This window comes from Aquarana catesbeiana, linkage group LG01, assembly GCF_042186555.1.
Source record: "Aquarana catesbeiana isolate 2022-GZ linkage group LG01, ASM4218655v1, whole genome shotgun sequence".
Classification (NCBI taxonomy): Eukaryota; Metazoa; Chordata; class Amphibia; order Anura; family Ranidae; genus Aquarana; species Aquarana catesbeiana.
In genome coordinates this window covers 617,192,734-617,217,961 of record NC_133324.1, presented here as the reverse complement: position 1 = coordinate 617,217,961, position 25,228 = coordinate 617,192,734, and the positions used below count along the sequence as shown (strand labels likewise).

The window sequence follows — 25,228 nt, the reverse complement described above, 5'->3', positions numbered from 1 at the left end:
GCGGTGGAGCGAGCTCACCGTACACCATTGAGACCCCTCCCCCCAGGCAATCCACCTAGATCAATGCTGGCCAGACTTCTGAACTATAAGGACAGAGAAATAATACTTCGATTGGCCAGGGAGAAGGGAGCAGTGCACTATAATGGAACCAAAATCTCCTTTTACCCTGACTTCTCGTCAGAGGTACAGCGCAAAAGGGCCAAATTTGCAGAAGTAAAGAAAAGATTGCAGAAGATCCATGTCGCATACGCCATGTTATACCCGGCTAAGTTACGTATTACGGCAAGAGGTCAGTCCACATTCTTTGAATCTGCAGCCGAAGCATCCGCCTGGCTGGACCGCAACGAACAGGATCTAAGGAGGAGGAGAGAAGCTGATATGGGAGACTGACTCACACAACGCGAAGCTGGAGAATTGGTCAGTCATTATTAGACCTTTTTATAGTCTACAACATAGTTTGCGGGACAATATCATTAATCTATAAAGTTAACGCGAGACAAGAGCTTTGTTTAAAAGAAAAATACCAAGAAAAGTCAAAAGTCAAGGTGGGACAGTTGTACCCACAGGAAACTCTTTCTTTTTGAACACTCAAGTTTCGGCCCAGTTGCAGGGGCCAGTTAAAATGTGCCCGGTTGGCACCAGTTTGAAGCACAACTCAAGGTGCACAGTCGGAACGGGGGAATCCCCCCCTGACCACTGTGGGAACACTGCTCACACCCACAGGGCGAGATCTACACCGTGGAGCACACTGCTACAGAGGAGAGGGACACTTTTGCATACGAAGACACCACGCACTTTTTTCCACAGATGCCTCGGATCGTCATCGCAAAACAACGCTGAATGCTGTACCGGGACAGTCTGGGTCATCGAGACATGCATTGATACTTTACGGCCAGAAGATGAGGCGAAGAAACAGGTTCACCCAGGACTTTTCAATCTACAATATCAATCATGGCAAACACCCCAGTTGTGACATGGAACGTCCGAGGTGTCCTTGATCCCTTGAAACGTACCATGATAAGCACATGTCTGAAAAAATTTCACCCAGCAATAGTGGGCCTCCAGGAGACTCACCTAACGAAGGAAACAGTCAGTTTTCTGCAGTATTCCTGGGTGGGCAAGGCCTACCATTCTACTCACACTGCATTTTCTCGCGGGGTGAGTGTTTTGGTACATAAATCCTTGGCTTACCAGGAATTAGATGCTGTGATTGATTCCACGGGTAGATTTGTGTTTTTGCATTGCAGGTTGTATACCTTGACATTGATATTGGTGTTTGTGTACGTACCTCCTCCGTTCTCCAGGGAAATTTTACAGCTCCTCTTGACTTACCTGGTTGACAAACCTGATATCCCAATAATGATCATGGGTGACTTTAATGGCTACTTAGATCCCAGACTAGACAGACACCCCCCGGCACAGCCACCATCGGGAAACAGGGGCACTATTCTGAGTAGACTACTGATAGAGGTGGGTTGGATAGACTTATGGAGAGCTAAATACCCTAATACAAAACAATTTTCCTGCTTCTCCAAAACCCATGGGTCACTTTCCCGTATTGACCTGTGTGTGGGATCCCCCCAACTCCTAAGTATGATACACAAGGTAGAATACTTACCCCGAGGGGTCTCGGACCACTCTCCTCTAGTCACTTATCTGGTTACTAGACCGGCGACCACACTGCCTAGAGCACCGTGGAAGCTGAACGCTTTTTGGCTAAAGCTCTTCACCTCTCACGACAGAGTAGCGAAACAGATAGAACAATACTTTCTAGACAACCGAAGACAAACTGATCTTTTAGTAAGATGGGATGCCTTTAAAGCATGCCTGAGAGGCACATTTATAGCTGAAATTGCTGACGTAAAACACAATTCCGCAACCGTACTGATGCAGGTGGAAGACCGGGTGAAGCAATTGGAGCTCGCTTTTATTTTAGACTCATCAGAGTCCGCGAGGGAGGCATGGATATCGGCCCAGGAGTCCCTGGATCGGTTGAGGTCCTCCGCCGCGGAACGTAAACGGTTCTTTACTAAACAAGCTTTTTACGAAGAGGGTGAAAAAACTGGTAGGTTGTTGGCCAGGATAGCCAGATCTCAACAGTCGTCCCCCGCTATAGGAGCGATACGTAGCTCCTCGGGACGTCTGGTGAATGATCCGGAGAAAATTATAGAGGAGCTAGCATATTTCTACGCAGAGTTATATAAACCGTGTGACAACTATACAGACGAAGAACTGCAGACATACATGAGCACTATAACGCTTCCAGCTCTGACCCACCAGGCTAGGGGGGAGCTGGAGGCACCAATTTCGCTGGATGAACTGAGGGAGGCGGCTGCCTCTTTCCCTACATGCAAGGCCCCCGGGGACGACGGGCTCCCCATGGAGGTGTACACCCAATATGGCGAAACAATCCTACCTAAACTGCTCGAAGTATTAAACGCATCCTTTAAATTGGGAAGGCTACCAATCACTATGACTAGAGCTAACATTATATTATTGTTAAAAATGGGTAAGGACCCCTTAGACCCGGGCTCCTATAGGCCTATATCGCTCCTTCAGAGCGACATTAAAATACTAGCAAAAGTACTGGCCAAGCGGGTTAATAAGATTGTTAGAACAATAGTTCACTTAGATCAAGCGGGATTTATGCCTCGAACATCTACGGCAACCAACCTTAGACGCCTATACCTAAACATGCAGACCCCCTCGGAGTCTATGGGCTGTAGAGCCTTGCTGTCTCTTGACGCCAATAAGGCATTTGACAGCGTGTGCTGGAGATATTTGTGGGCGGTTCTGGCCAAGTTTGGGTTTGGGCCCAGGTTCATCAGGTGGGTTAGGCTGCTGTATGATACACCCCGGGCGGCTATACGTGTGGCGGATCGAATGTCCCACACCTTTGGGCTGGGCAGGGGGACCAGACAGGGATGTCCTCTGTCCCCCCTGCTCTTCGCACTGGCTATAGAGCCCCTGGCGGCACAGGTGAGAGACTGCCCACAGATCAAAGGTTTTCAATATGGTGAATTGCATGAAAAAATCATGCTCTACGCCGATGACATGCTTTTGTTTTTGGAAGACGCAGAGGGATCCCTGGAACAGGCAATGTCACTTATAACTGAATTTGGTCGCTATTCAGGCCTCACTATCAACTGGACTAAATCTGCCTTAATGTTTATAGACGGTTCCCCGACGACCAACATGAGACCCCCGACCCAGATACCGGTGGTTTCTACATTTAAATATTTGGGTATACACATCTCGCCTACACTTACAGACTTTTGTAGTCTAAATGTCTACCCCCTGCTGTCACGGTTTAGAGACAAGATAAATATTTGGAATAAACTTAGGATGTCCCTGGCAGGAAAAGTAAATCTCATAAAAATGATTCTGATGCCACAATTTCTATATATGCTACACAAAACGCCTGTAGTTATCACGTTGAAGATATTCAGAGTGGTTAACTCCTTATTCCGGCTGTTGCTGTGGCATACCAAGCCCCCTAGAATCAAGCTGGAACAGCTGCAGCGCTCTAAGGAGAGGGGGGGCCTAGCCCTACCCAACCCATGGATATACTATCTAGCGGCGCAGCTGCAGCAACTGATAGGCGCTATGACCCCTCGCCCACTGGGCTCATCGGCTAAACTTATGCTGGTGGGCACAGGGGCGGAGTCAATACCTGAGGGACTGGAGGCCCACCTTTTCCAAAAACCCAATAAACAAATGCCTACATATACACTGCTGCAGAAAGTATGGAACAAAGCTAAACAACTACAAAACGTTTTGGGCTTTACTAAGTATAGCCCGATATGGGAAAATAAAACATATGTTGAGCTGGCCAAGATCCAACAAGGGCACAGATGGCGCTGCAAGGGTATCACACATCTGCACCAGATTTTCAGTAATGGAACATTATTATCGTTTAAAGATCTACAAGAAAAATACTCACTGCCTGCCAATATGCTGTTTTACTATCTACAACTGAAGCATGCAATTAAAGCACAAGGGGATGCAACTGACTGGTCCCAATCCCCCACACCGGTTTTTCATATAATGCAGGAGGCATTGGAGACTAAGGGCATGATTTCACAATGCTATAACATGTTATTAGCGTCACTGTTAGAGGGGTATCCCACAAAGGCGGCTGCTCAGTGGGAGGCGGACTTAGGCCCCCTATCAGGGGAGGTATGGGAAGAAGCTCTGCAAGCAGTTAACTCCTGCTCACTAAACGTGGCGCAGAGGGTATCCCAACTTTACATCTTGTTGAGAGTACATTATACACCTGTTAAGCTGTACAGGATGGGCAGGGCGCCTGACCCATTGTGTGGCAGATGCAGGGCGGCGTCTGGGGAATTGATTCACCTCCTCTGGCGGTGCCCCAAACTCCATAGGTACTGGACGGAGGTCCTGGCTACACTAAATCAGGTGTTCCAGGTCACTGTCCCATTAGATCCATTATGTTGCTTACTGGGAGTTCTGGAGGGGGTGATTGCGGAGGAGGTGACGAGAGTCGCTTTTGCACGGGCGCTATTTCAGGCTAGAAAGGTAATACTGATGGGATGGAAGTCTGCTGCGCCGCCTAGTAGCAAAACATGGATACTAAATATGGGAAAAACGCTTATAATGGAAAAATATATTTACCAGCACAGGGGCAGTCCTGGAAAGTTTGACAGATTGTGGGACCCGTGGCTGGATGTGCCAGGTATAAGCCCCACGGAATTGGTACAGATGAGGTTGCTGAGGGGTGTTTAAAGATACGATAGATAGACACCGTGAGTGGGTATTGGAGAGCGGAGGAGGAGGGTATGGGGACAATGGAGAATATGTTTTTGATTTGATTAGATGGAGCATAGAGTCTGAATGCTGAAAGATCCAAAACGCAAACTATGACACCTTATCGATGGATATGTTAATATGTGGGAAAAAGAAATGCTGATTACGGTGCAAATATCAATGTAATGTAATATATGTTTATTCATATGAGCAATAAAAACTTTTATGATTTAAAAAAAAAGAAGAGACCCCACGTATTATTGTCCCGATTGTCCTTCCCAACCAGACCTCTGTATAGTTGAATGTTTCTGTCGTTACCGTACCTCTCTACATTATTAGGGAAGTATGGTAAACATAATTCTCATTTCCTGTCATTTTCCTCCATACCCCTTATGCCACTGCACTGAAATGTACATACTTCTGCCTTCTCCGGAACCGACCCTGGCCTGTTATACGACCAAGCTTCTGCCTAGCGCTAAACATACTTCTGCCTTCTCCAGAACTGACCCTTTGCATGTTATACGACCACGCTTCTGCCTAACGCTAAACTGTACCTACCTCTGCCTGCTCTGGAACTGACCCTGGACTGTTTGACCACGTTTTTTGCCTGCCTCTTGGATTGATCTTTTACCCTGCTATGCTAGTGGGAACACAGGGGTCTCACATATGTGAGGGGCTCCAGAATTGTTTTTCTGGATGAAGAAAACTGATTTTTTCGTTTTCTCATTCCTGGATTAGGGTCTGGAGACTCAGAGGCTTCTAAGAGATTTGGGTGGGAGAAGCCTCTACCCCTGTCCCCATTCTTTCCTGGCCTGCTACTTGGACCAATATTTTGGCACTGCTGGCAACATCTCTACTTGCACTGACCCTGGACTGCATATGGACAGCATCCCTGCCTGTACTGACTATGGACAATATTCCTGCCTGCTGCCTGGACAATTCCATTCACTGTCGCTGACCACGTCCCTGCCTGCTGCCTGGATCAGGGCTCTCCTCCTGTGGACAATTGCACTACTAAAATCACAGGTAATCTTTTGTTTACCCTTTGCTCAGCAGAATGTATTTTAGGGTGTAATTCTTGGTATGTACATGCTGTGTTAGAAATATGAAGGGCCTTCAAAAATGTGATAGATTGTAAGGAAATTGGATGTGTAATTTATGTCCCTGGAACACCTTCTTGGATGTTGGGCCTCTATGTGGCCAGGCTGTGTAAAAGTCTCACACGTGGTATCTCCATACTCAGGAGGAGTGGCAGAATACATTTTGGGGTGTCATTTTTGCTATGTACATGCTATGTGTTGGAAATATCTTATAAATGGACAACTTTGTGTAAAAAAAAAAAAAATGCGTTTTCATTTTTTTTCCACATTTTCCAAAAACTTCTGGAAAAAAATGAACTGTTCCAAAGACTCATTATGCCTCATAGATTATACGTTGGGGTGTTTGCTTTCCAAAATGGGGTCACTTTGTGGGTGTTTCCATTGTCCTGGTGCTCCAGGGCCTTCAAAAGTGTAATAGGTGGTTGAGAAATGAGATGTGTAGTTTATGCTCCTAGAACGCCTGAAGAGGCTACTTCAATGTTGGGCCTCTGTATGTGGCCAGGCTATGTAAAAGTCTCACATGTGGTATCACCATACTCAGGAGGAGCAGCAGAATATATTTTGGGGTTTCCTTTGTGGACTGTACATGCCATGTGAGATAAATAACCTGTTATATTGACAATCTGGAGTGAAAAAAAATAAAAATAAAAAAAATCTTCATATTGCAAAGAATTGTGGGAAACAATGACAACTTCAAAAAACTAACTGTGCCTTGTACTAACTGCCTTGGAATGTCTACTTTCCAAAAAGGGGTAATTTGTGGGGTATTTGTACTTTACCGGCTTGTTAGGGTCTCAAGAAATGAGATAGGCTGTCAGTACATCAGGTGTGATCAAAATGATACATTTTCAGTGAGTGGCACCATAGCTTGTAGACCCTATAACTTTCACACAGACTAAATAATACCCACTAATTTGGGTTATTTGTACCAAAGATATGTAGCAGTATACATTTTTGGCCAAATTTATGAAGAAAAATTACTTATTTGCAAAAAAATTTAATAGAAATGAAGAAAAATGCATTTTTTGTACAAAATTTTCTGTCTTTTTTTTTCATTTATAGCACAAAAAATAAAAAACCCAGAGGTAATTAAATACCTCCAAAAGAAAGCTCTATTTGTGTGAAAAAGGACAAAAATTTCATATGGGTACAGTGTTGCATGACTGAGTAATTGTCATTCAAATTGTGAGAGCACTGAAAGCTGAAAATTGGTCTGGTTATTAAGGGGGTTTAAGTGCCCAGTGGTCAAGTGGTTAAAAAATTGGAACCACTGCCATTTTATTTTTCAGGGTGTCTGCTTTCACAAAATATATAATGTTTTGGGGGTTTTAAGTAATCTTCAGATGTAAAATGATTTTTTTTTCGTGTTCAAAAAAACACAAAAATGGCTCTGGCCTCTATCCCAAGATGCATATTTCCCAGCATCTTGGTTGTAAAAAAAACTTCTTTGCACTGGCCGTACATATGCAGTCAATCCACATAGAATCCTATGGGGCTGTCCCCCAAGAGCTCACCATTTTACCAAACATTTGTTAATAATTATTTAAATGGTTAAAAACATTTTACCAACTGTCATTGCTGCTTTTTTTGCTTTGCAGTTTTCCTACATCTTATCGCAGTTCCAGTACTTTGTATGCCCCGTGGAATACAACAGTGAATCGAACAGCTTTTCTACCAGCTGTGAACCACCTGAGATCTTCAAGATACATGACTATGCTGTACCTTCATTTCTACAGTCAATACTGGGATGGGTAAGTATTCTGTGGTTTCAAACAAGCAGAAACAAAGTAGAAAACATTAAGAAGCAAAGGCGTACCCTGCAAAGGGTGATTGTTTCCTCACTGTAGCATCATGTTCATGAAATCCAGTTCAGTGACTTTGACGCTTTTAGGTGATATCATTATTCCTACCATGTTATATAAATAGACTTTTCCACTCATTTCTACCAGGATTTTCAGAAACCTGTGACCTTATTGAAATGTGTCCTTTCAGTAAACCCTTACATTCTTTTTTCATATTCGTGTTTTACAGAATGTAAGAATATAATTACAAATAGCCTCAGAATAGCTGATTTTAAGTCTATTTCACACTGGCGGTGTCCACCAATGGATCCGCCTGCTCAGCGGGGGATCTCTCTGCTGATCCTCTCTGAACAGGTAGATGACAGGTCTGTGTCTGCTTCGTTGAAGCAGAGCGGACAGCCCGCTCTCTTCTATGGGGTGGTCGGATGTAAATGGACATTTTGTCTGTTTTCTTTTTTTAATTCAGTTTCTTTATTCAACATTTTCTTAGTTATTACAAACAATGTTAAAAATAAAAAATCAGACCTGTCTTCCAAATCCCGCTTCCCGCCCCTATTCAGATCACCCCTAAAAAAAAAAAAAAAAAAAAAAAAGAAGTAGAAAAAAAGGGTCAATATGTTCCAAATACAATAAGAGTTGTATCTGAGGGGGGGGGGGGGGGGGTACATAAGGCACTTTGCCTTATGTACATCGCTTTTTCTTTAAGAATTACCGCATTCATAGTGTTGAGCCATTCCTCACTGGACGGGGGTAGCACCGACTGCCACCTCCGGGCAATCAGGTTCCTTGCTTGGAATAAACATCTCGTAACTGCTATCTGCCTGTTTCCTAAGTTCCCCCCTTCCTCCGCAAGACCCAACAAGCAGCTTTTTGCTTCCAACTCAGTGAAAGTGCCGAACGCCCGGTCAATGTACTCAGTCACCCCTGTCCAGTAACAGAACAACTTCGGACATCTCAAACATATGGGACATGTCTGCCTCTAGGTCCCCACACCTAGGGCAGCTCGAATCTGAGCGACGACCAAACAGAAAGAGAGTTTAGAAGGGGTGTAGTAAGTTCTATAAAGCAAGAACAGGTGTGACATCCTGTGGGAGGGAGACAAACTAGCGGGGCCAATTCTAAAATTCTTTTCCACTGGGTTTCAGTAACATTTTGTCCGTTTTCAATCCGACTGTCCTCTGATCCGCCAGAGGGATGGGGAACGCAGCCCCCATCCGTCTGTGGCGTATAGGATCGGCTGTCCGCCGGTATCAACACATGTCCGTTGACATCCCCGGCTCCATGGAGGGCAATGGATAGTTTGATCAGGTCCGCCTGTCAGTTTTCCAGGTGGACCTAATCAGTTCGCCCGTGTGAAAGGAGCCAGTAGTTTCATTGTAAAGAACTTGAAGTATTCAATATGTAGCTGTAAGTGACTGCTGTTATCAGGCATATTCTCTATGAAATGTACATGACCCATAGTGACCTATTTATGCGTATCTAAACCCAAAAACAATGTAATATATTGCAGATTACCAGCTATTAGACATAGCAGCTGCATTTGTTTTTTTTGTTTTTTTCCATGAATTTTAAGCTGGTAATCCCGCAAATAACACACCTTTTTTTCCCTGAATGGCTATTTAGTGTACCTATAGAATGAGACATAGTTGTCAGCAGGCTAGACTTCAAATATTGTAAAAAAAATCTGTCTAGCTCCACCCCCTTTTGTTTCCTTTGTCGGATGTGCTTGGCTAACAGTGACACCATCAACCATAAATAGAAGAGAGAGGCAACATTGTATCTATCGACTTTAGATTTCTAATTAGGTTATTTTCAAATATGCAGATTGAACCTTAACACACTGACATTTCAGCGCCACGGCAGACCCCATTCTCAATAAACCACATACAAATATACACTTTCTATTAGGTAATGTTCTTCTCACCTGTGCAGACACAAACTCCACCGTCACATGCCTCAAAACTTAACTAATCAGACTGTGAATAACCAAATACAATCGAACATGAAAAATAAAGCCCTGTTTGCTGGATGCCGGTAAATGTGGCACTGTATGGACAGCATGTGTTCTAAAAACCGGAGCCAGAAGTCATTACTAGGCACCACCTAGTCTTGTGTTCCTGTAATCTCTAATGAAGTATTAATGTCTGTCTTCTAGAAAACAGTCAAGATGTATCCGTTCCAGTTTCATAGTATTGCTCTCTCCACATTTGGATCATTGATTGGGCCATTTGGAGGATTCTTTGCCAGTGGCTTTAAAAGAGCTTTTAAAATTAAGGTAAGCCCTGTGTTGCCAATGTTTTCAACATGGAAATGTCATTATTATTAGCTGGCATTTTAAAACACCACTTCTTAACTGGGTACTATTATTTCTTCGGCTTTTCTCATTATTAGGTGGAAAATAGATTTTCATATAAAAAAACAAGCACTAGTACCATTGTATTATTAATGTATAGTATTTACAGCTTTGAGAATGGCACAAATATTAATTTTCACAAAGTCTGCTGCCTCAGTCTGCTTCCACCTGACATGGTGGAATTATGGATCGCTTTGACTGCCAGTACCTGATGGCAACCTTTTGTGCATGTTTACGTTGCCAGCTTCATAAGGTTTTTACATTTTTATAATGGCAATTTTCATATACTCCAGAATGTTATGAATAGTGATCAGGTGAATTGCAATTAATTGCAAAGTCCATCTTTGTCATAAAAATGAACTTAATCCCCCCAAAAAATTCCACTGCTTTTCAGCCCTGCCACAAAAGGACCAGCTGATATCATGCTAGTGATTCTCTCATTAACACAGGTGTCAGTGTAGATGAGGACAAGGCTGGAAATCACTCTGTAATGCTGGTTGAGTTAGAACAGGGATAGGCAACCTTTTGCGCACACAGTGTGCCGAAAAATGTTTTCAAAGAAATTGAGTGTGCCAATTTTCTAACAAAAAACTTCACACTCTCAATTACGAAAAGGATTTTTTATAAAGTAAACTACTTTAGTAGTGAGAAATTAACATCCTGCACTCTGATGCCTCAGATCAACCCCAATTGCTGCAACTTCACACTTCAGATCACTGTCTACCCTGCTCATCTGCCCCACCACTGTATCCCCCTGCTCATCTGCCCCACCATTGTACCCCCCTGCTCATCTGCCCCACCACTGTACCCCCCTGCTCATCTGCCCCACCACTGTACCCCCCTGCTCATCTGCCCCACCACTGTACCCCCTGCTCATCTGCCCCACCACTGTAACCCCCTGCTCATCTGCCCCACCACTGTAACCCCCTGCTCATCTGCCCCACCACTGTAACCCCCTGCTCATCTGCCCCACCACTGTAACCCCCTGCTCATCTGCCCCACCACTGTAACCCCCTGCTTATCTGCTCCACCACTGTAACCCCCTGCTCATCTGCCCCACCACGGTAACCCCCTGTACATTTGCCCCACCACTGTACCATACTGCTCATCTGCCCCACCAATGTGCCCCCTTTCTCATCCCACCAATGTACTCCCTTTCTCATCTGCCCCACCACTGTACCACCCTGCTCATCTGCCCCACCAATGTGCCCCCTTTCTCATCTGCCCCACCACTGTACTACTCTGCACATCCGCCCTACCTCTGTACCCCCCTGCTGTTCTGTCCCACCATTGTAACCCCCTGCTCATCTGTACCACCCTGCTCTTCTGTCCTACCACTGTAACCCCCTGTTCATCTGCCCCACCAATGTTCCCCCTTTCTCATCTGCCCCACCAATGTACCTCATGCACATCTGCTCCACCATCTTCTCATGTGTCCTAACACTGAACTTATCTGCTCATCTGCCCCACCACTGTAACTCCCTTTCTCATCTGCCCCACCACTGTAACCCCCTTTCTCATCTGCCCCACCACTGTAACCCCCTTTCTCATCTGCCCCACGACTGTACCTCCTGCACATCTGTCCCACCTCTGTACCCCCCTGCTCCTCTGTCCCACCGCTGTAACTCCCTGCTCATCTGTCCCACCAATGTACCTCCTTTCTCCTCTGCCCCAAAACTGTACCTTCCTGTACATCTGCTCTACCACCGTATCCCCATACTCTTCTGTCTCACTACTGAATCACCTTTTCATCTGTCCTAACACTGAACTCATCTGCTCATCTGCCCCACCACTGTAATCCGCTTTCTCATCTGCTCCACCAATGTACCTCCTGCACATCTGTCTCACCTCTGGTCAGGAAACTCCCCAGACCTTAATCCTTTTAAAAACTTGTGGTCAATCCTCAAGGTGGGTGAACAAAAAAAAACCCCCACAAATTCTGACAAACCCCAAGCATTGATTATGGAAGAGTGGGCTGCCATCAGTCAGGATGTGGTCCAGAAGTTGATTGACAGCATGCCAGGGCGAATTGCAGAGGTCTTGAAAAAGAGGGGGCAACACTGCAAATATTGACTCTGCATAAACGTAATGTTATTGTCAATAAAAGCCTCTGACACTTATGAAATGCGTGTAATTATACTTCAGTATACCATAGTAACATCTGAAAAAAGGATCTAAAAAACACTGAAGCAGCAGACTTTGTGAAAATTACTTTGTGTCATTCTCAAAACTTTTGGCCAGGACTGTATAATACTGTCGTCCTCCCCATTGAACTCAACTGGTGAAAGGTTCATGGGTACCAATGACTACTGTTGAAAGAGTTTTTCATTGTCCTAATTAGTGGATCTTTATTTTCCAGTCTTCACTATAGTAAAAAGATTGCAGTTCTGTAATACATGTTACTTTTACAGGATTTTGCTGACACCATTCCCGGACATGGTGGAATTATGGATCGCTTTGACTGCCAGTACCTGATGGCAACCTTTGTGCATGTTTACATTGCCAGTTTCATAAGGTAGTTTATCGCTATAGCAAATTTACCTTATACCCAGCACTTGCTTTGTACAAAGATATTCAGTTGCTAATTGTGATAATAAACTGTGTTAGATACAAGAAAATTTATACAACACAAAAGTAATGTTTATAAATGGCCAACATCATATAATGCTAAGAAATGTGTACATTATGAATTAAATTAAGTATCTCTATAATTTAGTCCCTATTGTCATCCCTTAACACCTAAACTTCCCCCTCAAGCCTAATTTTATCATATAGATGACACTGATTCTTCATCATGCTGAGTACTACCTATGATGGGGGTCTCCAAACTTTCCAAACAAAGGGCCAGTTTACTGTCCCTCAGACTTTCTTTCTCGAACATCACGGGACACAGAGCCACAGTAATTACTGATGGGTTATATAGGTATCACTGGTGATTGGACACTGGCACACCCTATCAGGAAGTTCAACCCCCTATATAATCCCTCCCCCTTGCAGGGATACCTCAGTTTTTACGCCAGTGTCTTAGGTGATGGACATGTAAAGATGTCCTGTGCTGAGCTCCAAAGGGAATATCCTAAGATCCTATACTGGGGCAAGCCAGGCGAACCGGATCCATTCAAAGTGTCTTTTCATGGCCGAATTGAATGGTACCTGGGCCTCGTGTCCGAAGAAACGAGGTTTTACCCGTAATGCTTCTCTTTTTAGAGAGCTGGACCCCGCAGATCAGAAAATGGCTTTAAACTTCCTAATTTCTGGCGAGGTGCTTTACGGCCCCAGAACTGTTGGATCCCCCTACTGATGGGGGCCCCAGTCTCTGATGGTTTTTTCAAATGGAGCCCACCGTGAGAGGTGAAGATTGGGTCTGTGTAAACAGCACCCTGCGGCTGGATAAGGTAAGAGGAGATTCCACAGAATTTTTGAGTTCTAGTGGCTTTTCTCCTTTAAGGTAAATGCATGCTATGCCTATTGTGACCACCGGGGGCTGCCAAGAGCACAAACCTACACATGCTGACTCTGTCTCAGGTGTTGTAATCGCTGTTTATGTCCCAGCGTCTCAAGCAGGCTGCAAACAGGTAAGGTGGAAAGGGGGATTTCTCATGTTTGAATGTTCCCCCCCAGGCTAGAGAGGGGCCACAGGGGTCTAGAAAGTGGTTATACCACCCGGGCTCTGCGGCCTAATGGCCACCATCTCCCAAGATAGCCGTTCAGGCAGATCTTGTTACCAGCCTCCCTCCCTCCCCCCCCCCATCCCCAGCCTTTCTCCGGAAGCATGACAGGAGAGTCGGCAGCGCGGGAAGCGCTCGTTTTTTTCAAAACTCGAGGGGGGGGGCGGTAGAGGAGGGGGCGGGACGTCAGCACAGGTGCTTAGACTCCCACTCAGGCCAGCTGCAGGCTATTAGAGGCACTCTGTACAGGTGCACACAGCCTTCTGAGAGACACAGAGCTGACGGTCGCATGTAAGGTGGGACACAGGCATTCTCCTAGGCAGCATTTACTGAAGTAACACCAGACTGAGCATTGGGTAGCAAGGCTTTTAGCCAGACTACATCGCTCAGCGGGCAGTGTTCATTTGTATACCTCACACCTTGTTGCTTTGCACTATGGGTAGAAGAGGTTCAAGCACCCCAGGAACCAGAGACACTAGGGGATCTCGTTCGGGTTCTGAGGGCCCCCTGTCGGCAGCATCCTCCCCCCCTAAAGATGGGCCAGGGACAGCTAGCCAGGGAGAGCCATCGGGGTCAGGGGCTACACCTGCTTCTGGCACTTCAGCCCCTTTATATATTACACAAGAGGTTTTTTCCTCAACCATTAATGGTCTAGAGGAAAGATTAATGGCCGTGATTACGTCTTCACTCAGTGGAAGAAAACGCACTAGGCTTTCCTCTGTTCCCCAAGACCCTCAGACAGAGGAGCTCTGGGATAAAGGAGATGAATCCCTTTCAGAGGATCGGGATGGGATGGATGATTCCTCTTCGGAGGATTCAGGTGGAGAGGGACCCTCTGCGACTTCCCAAGAGGAGAAAGTCTTAGTGCAGATCCTCACTGGATTGGTCCGCTCCACATTTAAGTTGCCCATACCTGAAACTGCTAAAGAATCCTCTTCTGCTTTGGGGTCACTGAAACCTTTCCAAGCAGCACATGCTTTTCCTGTTCATACTTTACTTGAAAAGCTTATTTATTCTGAGTGGGATCACCCAGACAAACGTTTTTTTCCGCCGGGAAAGTTTTCAACACTTTATCCGATGGAAGAAAAGTTTATTAAAATGTGGGGAATACCGGCTATTGATGCCACCATTTCCTCCGTAAAAAATAGCCTGACTTGTCCTGTAGACAATGCTCAGATGCTCAGGGATCCTGTAGATAAAAGGATGGAATCCCTATTGAAGGATGTTTTCTCCTTAGCAGGATCAGTGGCCCAACCTGCAGTAGCAGCGATTGGAGTCTGTCAATACTTAAGAGACCATGTTAAGCAGGTCATCAAAGTATTACCTGAACAGCAGGCCCAGGGGTTTGCTAACCTTCCAGCGGCCTTATGCTTTGTGGTTGATGCCATTAGAGAGTCTATCGTGCAAACCTCCCGTCTTTCACTGGGGTTGGTGCATATACGTAGAATCCTATGGTTGAAAAATTGGTCAGCCGAAGCACCATGTAAGAAGCTACTGGCTGGGTTTCCATTTCGTGGTGCAAGGTTGTTTGGAGAGGACTTGGATAACTATATCAAGAGAATCTCTTGTGGGAAAAGCACTCTCTTACCTGTCAAGAAGAAGAGTAAGCGTCCCTCTTTCAAACGGACTCTTTCCCCAGCGCTGGGGGCTTCAGCCTCCAGGCAGTCTCGACGGCCGCCTCCATCGGGGTCCAGAGACAAGAGTCAACCCCAGGGACAAAAGAAGTCCTGGGGAAAGAAGCCTACTAGGCAAAACACTAAGACCTCTGCATGAGGGGGTGCCCCCGCTCACTCGAGTGGGGGGAAGACTGCGACAGTTCTCAGAGCTCTGGCAGGAGGATTTCCAGGACAGATGGGTAATCTCCACGGTAACCTTAGGGTACAAGCTGGAGTTTCAGGAATTCCCCTCTCCTCGGTTCCTCAGATCAAGGGTCCCCAGCGACCCAGAGAAGAAGCAGTCGCTCCTTCTAGCGTTAGAGCGACTTTTGTCGCAGGAGGTCATTATGATAGCTCCCGTAAAGGACCAGGGATTGGGCTTCTATTCCAACCTTTTTATGGTCCAAAAGCCAAATGGGGATGTCAGGCCCATTCTGGACTTAAGGGATCTGAACCGATTCCTAAGGATTCAATCCTTCCGCATGGAATCAATTCGAACAGTAGTTCCCACCCTGCAGGGAGGAGAATTTCTGGCATCAATAGACATCAGAGATGCATATCTGCATGTGCCCATTTTTCCTGCTCATCAGAAGTTTCTGCGCTTCGAGGTAGGAGGGCGCCATTTCCAGTTTGTGGCTCTGCCTTTCGGGATAGCCACTGCACCTCGAGTGTTCACAAAGATCTTGGCTCCTCCTCTGGCCAGATTAAGGGCTCAGGGTATAGCTGTTATAGCATACCTAGACGACCTGCTCTTGATAGACCGGTCGGTAGCCTCTTTGAATGGAGACTTGAGGACCACAGTCAGGTATCTAGAACACCTGGGTTGGATCCTCAACTTAGAAAAGTCTTTCCTAAAACCAGTAAGAAGACTGGAGTATTTAGGTCTGATTATAGATACAAGCCAGGAGAAAATATTTCTACCCCAGGCAAAGATCGCTGCTTTGAGAGAGCTGATTCTGGCAGTAAGGACCAAGAAGGGTCCCTCAGTCCGCCTTTGTATGAGGCTACTAGGGAAGATGGTGTCTTCTTTCGAAGCAGTTCCCTATGCTCAGTTTCACTCAAGAATGCTGCAACACAGTATTCTGTCGACCTGGAACAAGAAAGTTCAGGCATTAGACTTTCCGATGCACCTGTCGCATGCGGTGCGTCAGAGGCTCAATTGGTGGCTCATACCCGAAGACCTGCAGAAGGGGAAATCCTTTCTGCCGGTTACCTGGACGGTGGTAATAACAGATGCCAGTCTGTCAAGTTGGGGAGCAGTTCTGGAACAGGCTGCGGTCCAAGGGGTATGGTCCAAAACAGAGAGGACCTTACCCATCAACATTCTGGAGATCCGGGCGATACATCTAGCTCTAAAAGCCTGGACTATCAGGCTACAGGGTTGTCCGGTCAGGATCCAGTCCGACAATGCCACAGCAGTGGCTTATGTCAATCATCAGGGAGGCACCCGGAGCCGAGCTGCTCAAAAGGAGGTGAACCAGATCTTAGTCTGGGCAGAGATGCATGTGCCATGCATATCGGCAGTTTTCTTCCCGGGAATAGAGAATTGGCAGGCGGACTATCTACGTCGCCAGCAGTTACTTCCAGGGGAATGGTCTCTGCATCCTGACGTCCTTTGGGCCATATGCCAAAGATGGGGGGTTCCAGATGTAGATCTCTTTGCATCCCGATTCAACAAAAAGATAGACAGATTTGTGCAAGGACAAAAGATTCTCTTGCATGCGGGACGGATGCGTTGGTGATTCCGTGGCATCGGTTCTCACTGATTTACGAATTCCCGCCTATTCTGCTATTACCACGACTCCTTCGCAGGATCAGGCAGGAAAGGAAGTCGGTACTTCTGGTGGCCCCCGCTTGGCCCAGAAGGACTTGGTATGCAGAAATAGTAAGGATGACGGTAGGTTCCCCGTGGACCCTACCGGTACGCCCAGACCTGTTATCTCAGGGTCCAGCGTTCCATCCTGCCTTACAAACGCTAAAATTGACGGTTTGGCTATTGAGACCCACGTTCTGAAGAGTCGTGGGCTCTCAGGTCCTGTCATATCTACCTTGATGAATGCAAGGAAGCCAGCTTCCAGGATGATTTATCATAGAGTCTGGAAAGCTTATATAACCTGGTGTGAATCCAGAGGTTGGCATCCCAGGAAATATGTCATAGGTAGAATCCTTGATTTTCTGCAGATGGGATTAGAGATGAAGCTGGCCTTGAGTACCATCAAGGGCCAGGTCTCTGCTTTATCAGTATTATTTCAGCGGCCACTTGCTTCGTTTCTTTGGTCCGAAACTTTATGCAGGGGGTGATGCCCCCCGGTTAAAGCGCCCCTAAACCCCTGGGACTTGAACTTGGTCCTGGCTGTGTTACAGAAACAGCCTTTTGAACCAATAAGTCAGATTCCTTTGGTCTTGTTGACAAGGAAATTAATTTTTCTGGTGGCCATCTCTTCTGCTAGAAGAGTATCAGAATTAGCAGCTCTTTCTTGTAAGGAGCCTTATTTGATTATACACAGGGATAGAGTGGTACTACGCCCTCATCCTAGTTTTTTACCGAAGGTGGTTTCTGATTTTCATTTAAACCAAGACATTGTTCTACCTTCCTTTTTTCCAGATCCCTGTTCTCCGGAAGAGAGATCTCTACATTCGTTGGATGTAGTAAGAGCAGTTAAGGCCTATCTAGGGGCAACTGCTCAGATCCGCAAGACGGATGTTTTGTTTGTGCTGCCAGAGGGTCCCAATAGAGGACAGGCAGCGTCAAAAGCTACCATTTCTAAATGGATTCGACAGTTGATCATTCAAGCTTACGGTTTGAAACAGAAGATTCCTCCGTTTCAGATCAGGGCACATTCCACAAGGGCTATTGGTGCTTCATGGGCAGTGCATCACTGGGCCTCTATGGCTCAAATCTACAAGGCCGCAACCTGGTCTTCAGTTCATACATTCACCAGATTCTATCAGGTGGATGTGAGAAGGCATGAGGATATTGCCTTTGGGCGTAGCGTGCTGCAGGCAGCGGTACGAGGTCCTCAGGTCTGATTGCACCCTACTTGGTCGTGGTCCCCCCCCTCAGGTAGCATTGCTCTGGGACATCCCATCAGTAATTACTGTGGCTCTGTGTCCCGTGATGTTCGAGAAAGAAAATAGGATTTTTTAAAACAGCTTACCTGTAAAATCCTTTTCTTTCGAAGGACATCACGGGACACAGAGGTCCCGCCCCTCTTCTAATACACTATATTGCTTGGCTACAAAAACTGAGGTATCCCTGCAAGGGGGAGGGATTATATAGGGGGTTGAACTTCCTGATAGGGTGTGCCAGTGTCCAATCACCAGTGATACCTATATAACCCATCAGTAATTACTATGGCTCTGTGTCCCGTGATGTCCTTCGAAAGAAAAGGATTTTACAGGTAAGCTGTTTTAAAAAATCCTATTTTTAACAGGGCCGGACCATTTTGGGTAGAAAATGCCCTAGCATCAGTGGGAGTAGACAATGTCTCAGTCTTGGTCAGTGGGAATAAAAAAACGACATAGCACCTGTGGTCAGTAGGAGGAGGAATAGTGCCCAATCATTGGTATTATTTGGAGAAATAGTGCACCATCGTTGGTATTGGTGAAATGGTTCCCCATCTTTGCGGTCAGCGGGAGGAATAGTGCCCCATCATTTCTCAGTGGGAGGAATAGCGCCCCATCATTTCGATCAGTGGAAGGAAAAATGCAGCATCACTCATGTCAATGGGAGGAATAGTGCCCAAAGGGCCAGATAAAAGCAAGTAAACGGCCACAGTTTGGACACCACTGACCTATGATATTAGATCTTAAGATTACTAGTCTGTTTTTGTTTGTCCGTTGAGATAGCAGAGTGGTCAGCTGTGATAAAAACTTGGAAGAAATATATTGGTTTCCATCTGCTTTGTCATTTAGAGCAGCCTCTCTCACAATAAAAGCACCAATAAGCAAATATGAATTCACCACTATAGTGACTAGCCCTGGGATCCATGGGGACTTCCAGTGTAACTTTTGTTGAGAAACTTTAATTTATAGAATAATATATTTACACCTCTGCCCCCCCAAAAAAGTATATTGCATTGGGTAAAGCAAAGAAGTGTTTCAGCCCATCAGGTTTCTATTGTTTTTTTTTTTTTTTTTACTTTTTAGTAGACTTGTCCTCAATTCCTGTCAAGACAGGATGTGAACGGACATCTCCCCAAAAAGGGACACAGACAAAGATGAATTTTTAAGAAAGTGAGGAAGCGTTAGAGAAAATCTTCCCAATTAGGAACAGAAAAAAATGTAAAAATTGCCCACTCCGTTAAACAAAATACAATTTTAGCTGGATGTAGGCTTTCATACGTCCAATGAAAAAATAAGCTGGGTATGGATCATTTTACGGATTCTATCTAGGGCCAGAAAGCACCAGTGCTGGCCTATCTGTGGAGGAACAGTAGTGATCAGACAAGGTTCCTGTCCAGTTCATCGTATTCCCCACTGAACAGTTGGCCCAGGGGTCATTCTCCATAGGGGACCCTGCACAACCAAAAATGTCACAGTTCTGAAAAAGAAAGTAAAGTCTTTCTTTGGAATACTGGTGTGCTGATGATATATGTTGCAGAACTCAGCTAGATTAAGGAATGTCTTGTGATCTGCATAGCTCGCTAGACATGATATTGTCTTTGCAGGCAGTGTGGGATTATAAACATTGATGGTGCAGACTGTGTGGAGAACAGCATGTAGTGGAATACAGTAGTAGATAGAGTGAAGACCGCAAAAAGCAGCAGAATGACTTAGTCATGGACTGTGGGGTTGATTTACTAAAACTGGAGAGTGCAAAATCTGGTGCAGCTCGGCTTCCACGTTTTATTGTCAAATCTTAATTGAACAAGCTGAAGTCAGACGCTTATTGGTTACCATGCATAACTACACCAGATTCTGAGTGTTCCAACTTTAGGCCCCTTTCACACTGAGGCGTGTGAAAACTAGCCATAAAACGCCAGGTGCTTTTGAGGCATTATCGGTGCGCTTTTTTTTTTTTTTTGAAGGTCACTTTTGAAGGTGACTCAAAAGAACCATTTTGAGGCGCTTTTCAGGTGCTTTTGTGGCGCTTCCCATTCACTTCAATGGAGAGGAGCGCTTTTGAGATGCTGCTGCTTGGTGGAGTTTTTTCACCGCCCTGCCAGCACACTGCCTCAGTGTAAAAGCAAATTGATTTTAATGGAAATAGGTTTTTGTGAGTTTTTCAGATGCTTTTTTTAGTGCAAAAGCGCCTGGAAAGCACCTCCGTGTGAAAGGAGTCTTGGTAGATCTCCCCTCTGTATGTCGTCTGTGGATTGCAGAGTATAGAAGTTAAGATGATATGTGTCAATAACCTATAAGATGGCAAGATGCACAGCAAGTGTTTATTACCCCTAGGCAAGCCTGTATAGCAACAGCTTGTACTGTTATCATAGTGCTGTAGTCATAGAGGTGGCTGGTACGTGGTTAAACCTATAACAGTACAGTTGGTACTTGGACATTGTAAAGGTTGGGCCTGGCTTACCATATCCTGGGAAGAAATAATCATGAAACATGCTAGCATATAATAAGGAAAGGGGTGATAATGGATTGTCAGGTTAAAATCATTCCCCCCTCATTTGCTATTCATTATTTCAATGCCATTTTACAGTTTTAAGTCAATTTGACTGCCCTTACTTAACATAATTTTTGTCCTAAAAATACTTAATTTACAGCATTTGTTTTCTTTTTCCATCTGTAGAGGTCCTAATCCCAGCAAAGTCTTGCAGCAACTTCTCGTGCTACAACCTGAACAGCAGCTAAACATCTACAAAGTGTTTAAGGCACATTTAATTGAGAAAGGAGTAATTCCAGCATCGGTTTCTGACCTGTAACCTAAACCTATGTTGGATACCAAAACTAAACCGCATCAGACTTATTGCACTGAGTGAAGAGCTTTCAACCAAAGACTCTAATTTTTCCTCTACCTGGATAGTCTCAGACTCTTCAACAAAGGCACAAAGCTGCCTTATTTTATATAAATGTATAGACACAGATGGGGAAAGTTGCTAATTTAAAGATCTGATGGTTGAAATTGGATCTTTCCAGACCAACGTATAGATACGTATTAGTCCAGTAGGTTTTAATCCTTCATATGTATACTGAAGAACTGGATCAGTCATTGCTTGTTGTATTGGACAGTCCTACATCTATTACTGCATAAACTTTGTACAGTATATCATTCTTCTGTTCAGTAAAGGGATCCAGGCCTCCCATTTTTTTCTACAGCTTTTATAGATTAGATTTTATGACTTGTAAGCTTTAAATGGGCACCTGAAAATAAGATACAATTTTTTTTTTTTTTACACTTTCTTCTGAACAAATACATTTTGCAACTAGGCTTTCTAGTGGGATGCACAACAGACATGATGATCGTTAGCTGTTCAGTGTATGAACAGTGAAGTGGTTACTGCATAATGGTTGTTAGATGATGTGGTGGGCCTTTAACATTTTGCAGTAATCACTAGAAGAGGACATGAGAGCATAAATGAAATGTTCATAGGAATAAATTAGGGAGGGGGATTGCAATACATAAAACATTTAAATAATTGAAACACATTATTTTAAAGGAATACTACTTTTTTTTTTTTTTTTTTTTTTTTTTTTAATTGGAGGAAAGAAAGTTGACTACTTGAACTTCTATAATCAGTCATTGTCCACCTCTTATACAAGTAAACTAACTTTTGGAATTTGGTAGCTATGGCAACACAGACACTTCCACTGTATTGTCTGTTGGCTTTCCTGAAACCAGTACATAAGGCCTGTCCCATACCCTTGGGCCAGCCATACACAGTTCGAATCTCGGCCTGCTGAACCGGCCAAGATTTGAACCATTAGTGGCCAGGCTGAATGTACCAAGTTGAATAATCAATCCTGCTGGATTCGCTTCTGATTATCGCAAGCGGCTGCTATAGTCGCTTGCGATAATCACTGTCTTCTTCAAGCGGTGACAGCTTCCCCCGTCTGTTCCCACTCCCCTGTGAAGAGAAGACAATGGCCCGGCAGAAGGCATTCCCATCACGCTGTCTGTGCTGATAGGGGAATCGTGCGTGTGCAAATTTCTTTCCTGCAACTTGTGGCTGCAGCAAAGAAATTTGCACCATCTATGGTCAGCCTTAGTATGAGAACTACAGCACAAAGAAACATGATAATATCTAAACTATTCATGGGATTTTAGACAGCTGTTGCGTTTCTCCTACAGCAGATCATATTTATATAAGCACAAATCTAAGGTATTGTATTCTAACAAACTGTGGTACATTATAGGGAATAAATAACCTGTTAACATGGAGGCCCAAAGCAAGTTTTTTGGGGGGGATGGGCATAATATATTTGGACACTGGCAAGCAAAAGCTGTTGGCCAGCCAGGTCTTCCAGCATGCTTCAGTTTTTTGCTTGTGACCCAGGAGGATGGAGAACAGTTTTACTTTTTTACTAGCCATTTTCTCTTTATTTTTTTCTGCATTCAAAACTTCATGTACATGCTGTGTGCTGGGCTCTGTATGCATCTATATGGAGTAGCGTATCCTCAGCAATAGCTTTGTAGGCCATACCTGGACCAGGCTGGGCTGGAGATTATGGGGTCTGCCTAGAATGTGACCTTCAGGCACTGAGCTCGGCTTCTGGTGCTTTCCAGACCTTTGCGTATGGTGTTAATTGTAAAGTGCTTTCCAAGTCCGTAGCCGTGGCACAGCCTCTGTTGTGACTCTAAAGATTCTTTTATGAATATGCTGTGAGCCCATCAGAAGCTACTACATTTATTGATACCATTGAGCGCCATTATTAAACTTTTTTTTCTGTTGGTCCTATGGATAAAATGCTGGGAAATTAAGTGCTGCATCACTAGCTGGAGCGTCACATCTGCACGCTCTATGCCCTGTTCTCACCTTTTCACCATGAGTTAGTACCTTCTTAACATTGCTCCTAATCACAAGACACCCATGACTAAGCCAAGTGGGTGAGGTGATGTGGATTACATGGAGTCAGGCGCGGACTTCTAGCCTGACCTGCACCTTCAGTGGAACACACCGATTGGGGGACATAGATACCGGAGCAGAGACCCTAAAGTCGGTTTAGATTCCTATTTGCAAGAGGAGCAATTTCTCCTTAGTTAGTCTTTGCTGCCACCTTCATTCACCAAGCCATCTCTAGCCTTCTTCTTCATCTTCTAAACTCTTCTGCTTTCAGCAGCTGGTTTGTGAGTACCTATAGTTTTCACCTGGTGTTCTCAAATAAGCTGTTCTTATTGAGCTGTACAACAGGTCAGATCCCAAGATCTAACATTCTTGCAGCTGTAGCAGCCTCTGGCTCTTCTGCTGTGGAGGTTCTATCTGAGAGTCTCACAAATCCTTGGTGCAATATGTTATGGAGCAGCTGCATGCAGTTGCAATAGCTCTCGCAGTTGCCATATCGGTTCTTATTGACACAGTGTGTGCCACCTTAAATACATCCTGTAGCTTCTACTGGTGCTGTTCCTAGTCTGGGATTCATGAAAAGTCCTAAGATTAATAAATATTTTCCAGTACACTCCTTACTTCCATATATTGGACTACAGTCCTTCCTTCGCTTGGTTTACTCTGCATTGCTGGCCAAAACTGAGGTCACACAGAGTGCAGTAGAATTACAGGGAAGGCACCCAGTGGGCTTGTCCTTTTAAAAGCTTGCCAGTGTCCAATCACCTGAAGGTACAAGCGTATAAGGCCTGATGTATGCATATGCAGCCTGTCTCTTCTTCTGTAGTCAGAATAAATTTGGATATGGAGTATACAGGTAAGTCAAAATTTATTTTTTTCTAAATTAAGGCACACTAGGGGTTCTGCAAACTAGGGTCACAAGACTCTGCAGTGTTTTGTAAATGTTATATGGTCTATCGCCAGCTTTCTTTATCAGAATCTCCAGTATCATTTTATGAACAACTCCTCAGTGACAATAAAGCAGGCACATTTAAGTCTGTTTCTTGGCTTTTAAATTGGCATACTGAGGGCACAGCCAAGCGTTTGGTGAGTACATCTTGCCACTAAAATCCTCAAGAGTTATAAGATGCTACATGGCTGTGAACCCACTTTGGTTTCCACCTTTACATTAAAGATCAAGTTTCAGTAGATTAATTCTTTAAATGGCTTGTATTTTACTTTTTACCATTATATAGCTGAGAAAATAATACTGCACCACATCTTTGTGGTGCCTGGAAGAACAGATTTCAGTGTTTATAGTCAGCTTCTCTCTTTCCTGTTGCTAGTTGAATTTAGAAATTGAATTCTAGAAGCTGAATGGCTAGCTATTAGGAGCAGAAACATAGATGCTATTTCAAAGTCCATGAGACTTAATATAATCCTATAACTGCTTATATAAGATTTTATAAGTTCTGGTTTGTCATCCTTTAGGCCCCTCTCACACTGTATTCCGATCAGGTTCGCCTATCAGTTTTTCAGGTGGACCTGGTCAGAATGTCCAGTCCATGAAGCCCTAAGGACAATCCGATGTAAGTGGACTTGTGTCCTCTGGGTCCAATAAGGTCCAGTAAATAAACTGAAAAGGACTGCGTCGCATTCTGTTTTGGAGGCTCAAATCGGAGGTAGCCTGATCTAAATGGACAGCAAATAATATAAATTGGAAACTGTGCAAAAAAAAGTGAGCTGCAAACACAAAAAAGGATATCCTCTCTACTTACCAGCCGGTAAAACAGCATGTACTTCTGGTTTACTTCCAGTACGCGATGACATCACGGGCGAGCTTCCCCCGTTTTTCTATGAGGAGCCTATACCTGCTTACTTTTGCAAACTTCTGAATGTGTGTTGGTGCATTTACCACTTATCTGAAGAACAACTCAGATGGACAACGT

At 44.6% G+C, this 25,228-nt stretch overlaps 1 protein-coding gene across 1 annotated transcript in view; it reads left to right on the top strand.

The window, feature by feature from the left end:
- Window positions 1-24,339, top strand: part of CDS1 (CDP-diacylglycerol synthase 1) — a 130,784-nt gene extending 106,445 nt beyond the window's left edge. The window contains exons 10-13 of the mRNA XM_073600220.1: window positions 7,466-7,618; window positions 9,825-9,944; window positions 12,434-12,537; window positions 21,089-24,339. Of these exons, the coding sequence (XP_073456321.1) occupies window positions 7,466-7,618; window positions 9,825-9,944; window positions 12,434-12,537; window positions 21,089-21,221 (510 nt within the window). The 3' untranslated portion in view covers window positions 21,222-24,339. The remainder of the gene's footprint in view (window positions 1-7,465; window positions 7,619-9,824; window positions 9,945-12,433; window positions 12,538-21,088) is intronic.
- Window positions 24,340-25,228: the final 889 nt, after the last annotated feature.